General features: G+C 43.5%; 1 protein-coding gene across 2 annotated transcripts in view; it reads left to right on the forward strand.

Annotated features, from left to right (window-relative positions):
- The window catches only part of LOC110499000 (probable E3 ubiquitin-protein ligase HECTD2), a 34131-nt gene extending 23879 nt beyond the window's left edge, over window positions 1–10252 (forward strand). The window contains exons 19-21 of one of the 2 annotated variants that reach the window (XM_036955836.1): window positions 3465–3580; window positions 8515–8658; window positions 8830–10252. In XM_036955836.1, coding sequence (XP_036811731.1) covers window positions 3465–3580; window positions 8515–8658; window positions 8830–8950 — 381 coding nt within the window. In that variant the 3' untranslated portion in view covers window positions 8951–10252. Of the gene's footprint in view, window positions 1–3464; window positions 3581–8514; window positions 8659–8829 lie in introns of those variants that run through there. The other variant, XM_036955837.1, reaches the window with a different exon arrangement.
- Window positions 10253–11771: the final 1519 nt, after the last annotated feature.

An 11771-nucleotide genomic window follows, 5' to 3' on the forward strand; every position in this document is an offset into this window, starting at 1 on the left:
ATCATCGGGCTGAGCTTGTTGTCATTGCAGGCAATCTCAACGCTGTGCGTTAAAGGGAAGACATCCTCCTCCCTCATGCGGTACCCTTCCTGCAGGCTCATCCTGACATGACCCTCCAGCATGACAATGCCACCAGCCATACTGCTCGTTCTGTGTGTGATTTCCTGCAATACAGGAATGTCAGTGTTCTGCCATGGCCAGCGAAGAGCCCGGATCTCAATCTCATTGAGCACATCTGGGACCTGTTGGATCGGAGGGTGAGGGCTAGGGCCATTTCTCCTAGAAATGTCCGGGAACTTTGCATGTGCCTTGGTGGAATAGTGGTGTAACATCTCACAGCAAGAACTGGCAAACCTGGTGCAGTCCATGAGGAGGAGATGCACTGCAGTACTTAATGCAGCTGGTGGCCACACCAGATACTGACTGTATCTTGTATCTTTTTGACCCCCGCTTTGTTCAGGGACACATTATTCCATTTCTGTTAGTCACATGTCTGTGGAACTTGTTCAGTTTATGTCTCAATTGTTGAATCTTGTTATGTTCATACAAATATTTACACATGTTAAGTTTGCTGAAAATAAAGATAGGACGTCTCTTTTTTTGCCTGGTTTATATATTTTACCCCTTTTTCTCCCCAATTTTGTGTTATCTAATTGTCTCATCGCTGCAACTCCCGTACGGACTCGGGAGAAGCGATGGACGAGAGCCATGCGTCCTCCGAAACACGACCCAACCAAGCTGCACTGCTTTTGTATCCCTCATTTACTCAGGTGTTTCCATTATTTTGGCAATTACCTGTACTATATCAACCATCCTTAATAGGCAAACCATGGTCCATATCTGGACCCAGAACAGTGTCATTGTGGACCGAAGGTGACATATGCACAATTAAGACATGCCAAAATGTTAATAATTGCAGGAAATAAGTTTTAAAACAAATATTTTCTTTCCACACTATGGTAAAATGTGTAGAATTACAGGAAATTAGCTTTAAAATTGCAACATTTTCTCTCCACCAACAAGAGGTGTGTGAACAGTTTGTCGTGCCTGTCTTGGGGTAGGCGTTTATTACTACACTGATAAATGGCAATGTGCATCTGGACCTTTGCCACCTAGGAAATGTGTGTGAATTGACCCTTTCTAATAGTATTTCAGTACCCCTGGACTACACCAAGTAATCAATCAATTAAAATTGACAAGATTAAAATAGACTGGGGTACTGCAATTAACTGTGTGTAGTGAACTGTCAGATGAGCTGACAGCAGTGAGCTCAGGGATGTGTCTGGACAAGGATTCTGCTGTACCAGCAAAAACAAATATTTGACTGTTCAATTATCTGTTTGGTGTACGTGTCAGTGAATGCCAGAGTTGGTATTTACTGTACGCCACAACCTACCCGACCCCACCACAAACCACAGTTAAACATTAATTAGCCTAACTGCTTTTCCCTTTGCAGGAAATGTAGCATGCTGATTCATCCTTTTTATATACTGTAGATAGAAAAGAAACGCAAAAGTAGAAATAGTATAGTATGCATGTACCAGCAATACCATTTTCAACAGGATCAACCCCTACAAAAATATCCATAAATTATAATCCACATAATAATTCACATTTCCTGTTGCTGCTGGATTATTTCCCTGCTGCAGCAAACTGGGTCAAATTAATATCCTACATTTTTATTCTACTCAATTCTTGCAAATCAGGAGATTTTCCCTCTTTGCTTTCCAAGGCAGTGCATGCACCTATAAACAGGCTCCTTCTATACATGTATGTTCATGCTGGTCAATGCTAGTGTGACAGTGGGATAGAAACATGTAATGTACATGTAGGAAAAGTCAGCTATAGCCCCCCCCCCCCACATAGCCCCACGCCAGCCAAAGCAATCGTCTTTCAAACCAGCTCATTGTGACAGTTACGCAACAGTTGTCTACGCTCTCATTGGTTATGCAACTCTGCTTTGACAGTTATACCAGCTGCCTGGTGGGGTGAGGGAGGAGGGGGTGTGGCAGACAGGGTTTGAACCGACCCAGATTCTTCAGTAACTCTATATCCCAGCTGGAACTTACCTTTGGCTTGGCTTGCTCTAACTCGTCACCGGGTTGTATTTCTGTTTGCACTCCTCGGACACGGTGAAATTCTGTGAGGGGGTTGTGCAGACCGTGCACTGCCTGACACAGACGTCTGGGTGTGTTTTGATAAGGTGGAGTCACAGATATGAAGAGTGCATGGGAGTGAATGTGGTCAAGGACCAAGTGATACAGAGAAAATATGCAACTATGTCAAATAGGGTTTGCAAAATGAGGCCAAATGTCAAGTTAACAACAGATTGGATACTGTATCTGATAAATACAGTTAAGACAGTGTGTGACACAATGATCCATGCATATGGCACGCTGATCATGCACCCCATGATTACCCCATGATTACTTACTATGACACTGTACCATAGTCATTGATTGCTCTGTTTAAGTGCACATTTTGTGCAGCACTAGTGCAATGAACAGGGATTCATGATTGACTACCATGGTCGTAACTAATTGTCTTGTGTCATGCAGTAGGTTAGTTTTAAAGGGCAACTCCACTTCCTGATTTAGCCTTTTTTTTCTTTTTCATTAAGAAATGCTAGCAATTAGCTTCAGCCGGCTGGTGTGCGACTGTGGCAAAGTTGTTTTGACTTTGGATAGCCTAGCTCTGGGGCTAGTTAGGGACCGTCAACACAATGTAAATGAGACAATATTTTCATGTTGCACACCTTTTAGTTTTCTCAGGAAATGCTTTCAATATTTGTATTTGAATTTCTACAATGTATAATTGGTTTGAGGTTTTTAAGTCATTGAAATTTGGAGCTATAAGAATTTTTACATATTGTCCAATGTACATTGTGTAATTTTACAGATAGTCGCTAACAAGCCCTACAGGGATATCCAAAGTCAACCCAAATTTACCACAAGCATTACAATTGGGTTGCTTACAGCTGTAGTCCGAATTGATGATTACTTGTGCTGCCAGCTGTGTTTATGTGGGTAGGATTGAAACAAACTCAAATGTACGCTGGGATGCAGTAATGACTACAAGTCTCACAAAACTGTGGCTGACCAAAATTATCCTATTTCCACTTTGTAGTCAATTCTGACAGTAGAATAAATATTTCTGACACATATTGTTGCCACGTAGGCTGTTTTCTAAATGAGAAGTGTCTCTTTAATGGACAAAATTCCATCCCGTTGGGCACATACTAGTTGAATCAACGTTGTTTCCACGTCATTTCAATTAAATTATTTTGAACCAATGTGAAATAGACATTGAATTGACGTCTGTGCCTAGCAGGATGGTAGTGATTGGTTGTCTTGTGAAATCCTGTAGTTTCACTGGAATCCCAGGTGTCCTGTATTTTCATATCCTGTAGTTTTTCTTGTCATACTACCATGATATTGATTCCTTGTCTTGTCACTTTGTTTTAGTTGCTGAGGCCAGAGGAGGTGGAGATCCTGGTGTGTGGTAGTCCCAACCTGGACATGAGCTCTCTGCAGAAGGCAGCCCAGTATGAGGGCTACAGCAAGACTGACCCCACCATCAGGTACTGTAAACCCATCATCATATCATTCATTTTCCCATCATTTTGTAAAAAGGCCTGATATTAAAGCCATTATCCTGAGTTTCTAAATGACCATTGAACAGTAGGAAATATCCCAGATGGTGCATTTAACGCAGGGATGAGCCCTGACCTCAACCTCATCGAACACCTTTGGGATGAATTGGAGCACCGACCGCGAGCTAGGCCTTCCATTCAGCCACAAGAGCATTAGCGAGGTCGGGCACGGATGTTGGGCGATTAGGCCTAGCTCGCAGTCGGCGTTCCATTTTCATCCTAAAGATGTTCAATGGGGTTGAAGTCAGGTCTCTGTGCAGGCCAGTCAAGTTCTTCCACATTGATCTCAACAAACCATTGCTATATGGACCTCGCTTTGTGCTCGGGGGCATTGTCATGCTGAAACAGGAAAGGGCCTTCCCCAAACTGTTGGCACAAAGTTGGAAGCACAGAATCGTCTAGAATGTCATTGTATGCTGTAGCATTAAGATTTCCCTTCACTGGAACTTAGGGGCCTAGCACAGACCATGAAAAACAGCCCCAGACCATTTTCCTCCTCCACCAAACTTTACAGTTGGCACTATGCATTCGGGCAGGTAGCGTTTTCTTGGCATCCGCCAAACCCAGATTTGTCCATCGGACTGCCAGATGGTGATTCATCACTCCAGAAAATGTGTTTCCACTGCTCCAGAGTCCAATGGCGGTGAGCTTTACACCACTCCAGCTGACGCTTGGCATTGCGCATGGTGACCTTAGGCTTGTGTGTGGTTGCTCGGCCATGGAAACCCATTTCATGATGCTCCCGACTAACAGTTATTGTGCTGACGTTGCCTCCAAAGGCAGTTTGGAACTCTCTAGTGAGTGTTGCAACTGAGGACAGACGATTTTTACGCGCTACACCCTTCAGCACTCGGTGGTCCCGTTCTGTGAGCTTGTGTGGTCTACCACTTCGTGGCTGAGCCGTTGTTGCTCCTAGACGTTTCCACTTCACAACAACAGCACTTACAGTTGAGGCAGCTCTAGCAGTGCAGAAATTTGACAAACTGACTTGTTGGAAAGGTGGCATCCTATGACGGTGCCATGTTGAAAGTCACTGAGCTCTTCTGTAAAGCCTTTCTAATGTTTTTTTTTATGGAGATTGCATGGCTGTGTGCTCGATTTTATACACCTGTCAGCAACGGTGTTATTGAAATAGCCGAATCCACTTGTTTGAAGGGGTGTCCACATACTTTTGTATATATAGGGTATACACTGCATTCGGAAAGTATTCAGACCCCTTGACTTTTTCCACATTTTATTACGTTACAACCTTATTCTAAAATTGATTCAATATTTAGTTTTTCTCATCATAATACCCCATAATGACAAAGCGAAAACAGATTTTTAGCCATTTTTGCAAATATATTCAAAATGTAATAACACAAATACCTTATTTACATAGGTATTCAGATTCTTTGCTATGAGAAACGAAATTGAGCTCCGGTGCATCCTGTTTCCATTGATCATGTTTCAACAACTTGATTGGAGTCCACGTGTGGTAAATTCAATTGATTGGACATGATTTGGAAAGGGAAACACCTACCCACTTGGGAGCCAGGCCCACCCACTGGGAACCAGGCCCAGCCAATCCAAATTAATTTTTCCACACAAAGGGCCTTTATTACAGACAGAAATACTCCTCAGTTTCATCAGCTGTCTGGGTGGCTGGTCTCAGATGATCCCGCAGGTGAAAAAGACGGATCTGGAAGCCATTGGCTGGCTTGGTAACACGTGGTCTGCGGTTGTGAGGCCAGTTAGACATACTGCCAAGTTCTCTAAAAAGACATTAGAGGTGGCTTATGGTATATAATGTCTTATTTAATTTTCTGGCAACAGCTCTGGTGGACATTCCTGCAGTCAGCATGCCAATTGCATGCTCACTCAAAACTTGAGACATGTGTGGCATTGTTTTGTGTGACAACTGCACATTTTAGAGTCCCATTTTTTTGTCCCCAGCACAAGGTGCACCTGTGTGATGATCATGCTGTTTAATCAGCTTACTGATATACCACACCTGCCAGGTGGATGGATTATCATGGCAAAGGAGAAATACTCACTAACAGGGATTAAACAAATTTGTGCACAAAATTAGAGAGAAAAAGCTTTTTGGAACTTTTCTTGGATATTTTTTTAAGCTCATGTAACATGATGCTAACACTTCACATGTTGTGTTCAAAAAAATAAAGGGAACACTTAAACAACACAATGTAACTCCAAGTCAATCACACTTCTGTGAAATCAAACTGTCCACTTAGGAAGCAACACTGATTGACAATACATTTCACATGCTGTTGTGCAAATGGAATAGACAACAGGTGGAAATTATAGGCATTTAGCAAGACACCCCCAATAAAGGAGTGGTTCTGCAGGTGGGGACCACAGACCACTTCTCAGTTCCTATGCTTCCTGGCTGATGTTTTGGTCCCGTTTGAATGCTGCCGGTGCTTTCACTCTAGTGGTAGCATGAGACGGAGTCTACAACCCACACAAGTGGCGCAGGTAGTGCAGCTCATCCAGGATGGCACATCAATGCGAGCTGTGGCAAGAAGGTTTGCTGTGTCTGTCCGCATAGTGTCCAGAGCATGGAGGCACTACCAGGAGACAGGCCAGTACATCAGGAGATGTGGAGGAGGCCGTAGGAGGGCAACAACCCAGCAGCAGGACCGCTACCTCCGCCTTTGTGCAAGGAGGAGCAGGAGGAGCACTGCCAGAGCCCTGCAAAATGACCTCCAGCAGGCCACAAATGTGCATGTGTCTGCTCAAATGGTCAGAAACAGACTCCATGAGGGTGGTATGAGGGCCCGACGTCCACAGGTGGAGGTTGTGCTTACAGCCCAACACCGTGCAGGACGTTTGGCATTTGCCAGAGAACACCAAGATTGGCAAATTCGCCACTGGCGCCCTGTGCTCTTCACAGATTAAAGCAGGTTCACACTGAGCACATGTGACAGACGTGACAGTCTGGAGACGCCGTGGAGAACGTTCTGCTGCCTGCAACATCCTCCAGCATGACCGGTTTGGCGGTGGGTCAGTCATGGTGTGGGGTGGCATTTCTTTTCTTTTTTTTCTCCATGTGCTCGCCAGAGGTAGCCTGACTGCCATTAGGTACCGAGATGAGATCCTCAGACCCCTTGTGAGACCATATGCTGGTGTGGTTGGCCCTGGGTTCCTCCTAATGCAAGACAATGCTAGACCTCATGTGGCTGGAGTGTGTCAGCAGTTCCTGCAAGAGGAAGGCATTGATGTTATGGACTGGCCCGCCCGTTCCCCAGACCTGAATCCAATTGAGCACATCTGGGACATCATGTCTCGCTCTATCCATGCACCATAGACTGTCCAGGAGTTGGTGGATGCTTTAGTCCTGGTCTGGGAGGAGATCCCTCAGGAGACCATCCGCCACCTCATCAGGAGCATGCCCAGGCGTTGTAGGGAGGTCATACAGGCACGTGGAGGCCACACACACTACTGAACCTCATTTTGACTTGTTTTAAGGACATTACATCAAAGTTGGATCAGCCTGTAGTGGTTTTCCACTTTAATTTTGAGTGTGACTCCAAATCCAGACCTCCATGGGTTGATAAATTTGATTTACATTGATAATTTTTGTGTGATTTTGTTGTCAGCACATTCAACTATGTAAAGAAAAAAGTATTTAATAAGAATATTTCATTCATTCAGATCTAGGATGTGTTATTTTAGTGTTCCCTTTATTTTTTTGAGCAGTGTATATACAGTTGAAGTCGGAAGTTTACATACACTCATTTTTCAACCACTCCACACATTTCTTGTTAACAAACTATAGTTTTGGCAAGTCGGTTAGGACATCTACTTTGTGCATGACACAAGTAATTTTTCCAACAATTGTTTACAGACAGATTATTTCACTTTTAATTCACTGTATCACAATTCCAGTGGGTCTGAAGTTTACATACACTAAGTTGACTGTGCCTTTAAACAGCTTGGAAAATTCCAGAAAATTATGTAATGGCTTTAGAAGCTTTTGATAGGCTTATTGACATAATTTGAATCCATTGGAGGTGTACCCGTGGATCTATTTCAAGTCCTACCTTCAAACTCAGTGCCTCTTTGCTTGACATAATGGGAAAATCAAAAGAAATCAGCCAAGACCTCTGAAAAATAATTGTAGACCTCCGCAAGTCTGGTTCATCCTTGGGAGCAATTTCCAAACGCTTGAAGGTACCATGTTCATCTGCACAAACAATAGTACGCAAGTAAAAACACCGTAGGACCACGCAGCTGTCATACCTCTCAGGAAGGAGACACGTTCTGTCTCCTAGAGATGAACGTACTTTGGTGTGAAAAGTTCAAATCAATCCCAGAACAACAGCAAAGGACCTTGTGAAGATGCCGGAGGAAACGGGTACAAAAGGATCTATATCCACAGTAAAATAAGTCCTATATTGACATAACCTGAAAGGCCACTCAGCAAGGAAGAAGCCACTGCTCCAAAACTGCCATTTAAAAAGCCAGACTACGGTTTGCAACTGGGGGACTGGTGGGGATGGGGTCTCAGATGGTTAGGGGGCAGATCTTGGGGAACTGTGGGGGGTGGAGATCTTGGAGGGCTGGTGGCCTGGCGATTGGGAGCTTGGGCCGGTGGTTGATGGATTGCTGTTTCGGGTCCCCATTTTTGACCTTGTGGGAGATCTGTTGACGTGCCCGTGAGCAGGGCATTGACCCTGGTTGCTTCTGTGTGTCGATCTGGATGATCTGTTAGATGACTAATGTGATGTAGTTGTTGAGCGGCTTCACTGCAAGTATTTTGGATCTTTTTTTAAATATACAATGAAAAAAATATTTAAATAAAATACTTTCTGAAGGTAATGCATCTAATGAGTTAAATTGTCTGTCTCTGTGATCAGGGCATTCTGGGACGTGGTGCTGGCCTTCCCTCTGGAGCTCCAGAAGAAGCTGCTCCATTTCTCAACAGGAAGTGACCGTGTCCCCGTGGGAGGAATGGCCGACCTCAACTTCAAGATCTCCAAGATTGATGCATCCACCGACTGGTTAGATACTGCAGATGTCCTCACTGTGTTCTTTCTTATTCATTGTAAACATTTTGAAAAGTACTGAAAGCAGACCTCCTTTCATCAGTTGCTATTGTCACATTTGATTTGTATAGAACAGCAACTTTGAACAAATGTGAATTCATCATTTTACCTTTTCTTCCTCTCCAGGTTGCCTATATCTCACACATGTTTCAACCAGATCTGCCTGCCAACATACAAAAATAAAAAAGAACTGAAGCAGAAGTTAACTATTGCCATTTCAAATGCAGAAGGGTTTGGACTGGAGTGAACTCTGATCTACAAACCACAATGGTGGAACTGTCATTTATCTTGTTTTGTGGTCAGTAGGGTGTGTACATTTGGATATGTTCAGACATGCTATTGGTATACCAGTAAGCTCTCCGCTTCAAATGTTCTTAGCAATTAACTTAACCAATCTGTTTGTATAGAAATATGAGTGAAACGTTACATTACAGGTAAAGCTTTCAGAGCACTTGTTTGTGCGCTCAATACCTTTGCCTTTTGGAAATCGAAATGGACATGGAAAAGGTTCTGCCCAGTCCAGTAACAATGAAGTAGTTTATTAAAGTAAGGGGTTGAATGTAGGTTAGATCCGGGCTGTTTTGGCCTGTGATAAAATATCTAGACAGTCTGTCAGTACTGAGGTGTAGGTTCTTAGTGACAGAGCCCATCTCTCTTCCTGAACTGAGTACCTGTACTCTCTGTCTTTGACGAAAGCCTTTTCAGGCTTAAGATTGAACTCATTCTGAGACTGTTGGTAAATTATGAACACAGAGATTGTCTCCTTGGTATTTATACTAATATATTTTGTTGTCAGAGGTCTCAGTGGTTTTAAAACATTTGGAAGAAGTTCCTGTTATTTGTGAGCAGACTTTTTAGACCATCCTTTCAGGATGTTTTAATGTAGAGCCTGAAAGGGAATCAAGCTTCAGTAGGGTTTAATCATGTTACAGTAGTTGTGCTGGTTTATGACCATTGTTAATGTGAGAACTTTGGGTATACCCCCCCCCCCCCCCCCCCCCCCCCCCCCCCAATTGTCGGTGATGCCTCTCGATACAGATTACGTCTAATGGATACGCTTGGTACATTTGGCATATTGTATGAAATGGTTACGAAACACTAATAGGATCATGATTGATATCAAGGCAAATAAGAGTTATATGGACCTCACACACCTGCAGGTTAGAATGATGAAACGGGTGTATGATCGGGAACTATGTCATTTAATGCGGTTGTAAAGTGACACCTCTTGTGTTGTAGTAGTCAACTCACTCTCAGGATGTCCACATTTCATGTACTGTACGACTCTTCTGAAATGATGATCTTGATAAGAAAAATAAGGTATTTGTTAACGCAGTGGAAAGGTAAACTGCTTTATTATTTAAAAATTGATAGTGCATGGGTGACGGAGAGAATTGAAATGGTGCAGTTTGAGGCCATGGAGCGGAAAGTGATGCGGGTGCTGGAGATGTGGGTCTGGGCAGGGGTGAAGTTGTGGATTTTTGTATGATGTTGTCGTTTGTATGTGTATATTTTGTATTGTTTATCAAATAAAATATTTTAAAAAAGGTATTTGTTTAAACACATCCGTTATGTAAGTGTCACTCCTGTTTCATTTAGCTTCATAGTAACCAAAGTTACCAGGCTTAGAAGATCTTGCCTTAGATTTAGGCCTCCCTCATCACGCTCTCCTCAGAGAATGGACACTTACAGAACAGAAAGACTACCTGTGCTTCTGTCACAGGAGCAAGCTGTTATTTTGATTTATGGGCCCATGTCAGCTGTTTATCGTTCTCCCCAAGAGTGAGAAAGTGAAGTTGAAATGCATACCACCAACTGTGATGTAATGGAAGTTGTTTAAAATATCAGCTTTGTCTTATAGACTAGACTGAACTATACTAACATCGTAAACAAATCTGGGACACTCAAATTTGTTTGATATTTTATGTTTGATATGGTTACATAAGACCACTGCTACTCTAACTTCCGAGATGCCTACAAAGCCCTCGCCCGCCCTCCCTTCAGCAAATCTGACCATGACTCCATGTTGTTGCGCCCATCCTATAGGCAGAAACTAAAACAGGAAACACCTGTGCTCTGGTCTATCCAACACTGGTCTGACCAATCGGATTCCACACTTCAAGATTGCTTCAATCACGTGGACTGGGATATGCTCCGGGTCGCCTCAAACAATAACATTGATGTATACGCTGACTCAGTGAGCAAGTTTATTAGCGAGTGCTGATGTTGTACCCACTGTGACTATTAAAACATCCCCTAACCAGAAACCGTGGATTGATGGCAGCATTCGCGCAAAACTGAAAGCGCAAACCACCGCTTTTAATCATGGCAAGGCGACTGGAAACATGACCGAATGTAGTTATTCCCTCCGCAAGGCAATCAAACAAGTAAAGTGTCAGTATAGAGACAAAGTAGAGTCACAATTCAACGGCTCAAACGCAAGATGTATGTGGCAGGGTCTACAGTCAATCACGGATTACGGATTCCTTCTCCGTGGCCAACGTGAGTAAAACATCTAAACTTGTTAACCCTCACAAGGCTGCCCGGCAAAGATGGCATCCCTAACGATGTCCTCAGAGCATGCGCAAACCAGCTGGCTGGTGTGTTAACGGACATATTCAATCAATCCCTATCCCGGGCTGCTGTCCACACATGCTTCAAGATGGCCACCATTGTTCCTGTTCCCAAGAAAGCTAAGGTAACTGAACTAAATGACTATTGCCCCGTAGCACTCACTTCTGTCACCATGAAGTGCTTTGAGAGACTAGTCAAGGATCATATCACCTTCACTCTACCTGATACCCTAGACCCACTCCAATTTGCTTACCGCCCCAATAGGTCCACAGACGATGCAATTGCAATCACACAGCATACTGCCCTATCCCATCTGATCAAGAGGAATATGTAAGAATGCTGTTCATTGACTACAGCTCAGCATTCAACACCATAGTCCAAATTCATCATTAAGCTGGAATCCCTGGGTCTCAACCCCAACCTGTACAATTGGGTCCTGGACTTTCTGACGGTCTGCCCCCAAGTGGTGAAGGTAGGAAACAACATCTCCACCC

The sequence above is a fragment of the Oncorhynchus mykiss genome, chromosome 20 (assembly GCF_013265735.2).
Source record: "Oncorhynchus mykiss isolate Arlee chromosome 20, USDA_OmykA_1.1, whole genome shotgun sequence".
Lineage (NCBI taxonomy): Eukaryota > Metazoa > Chordata > Actinopteri > Salmoniformes > Salmonidae > Oncorhynchus > Oncorhynchus mykiss.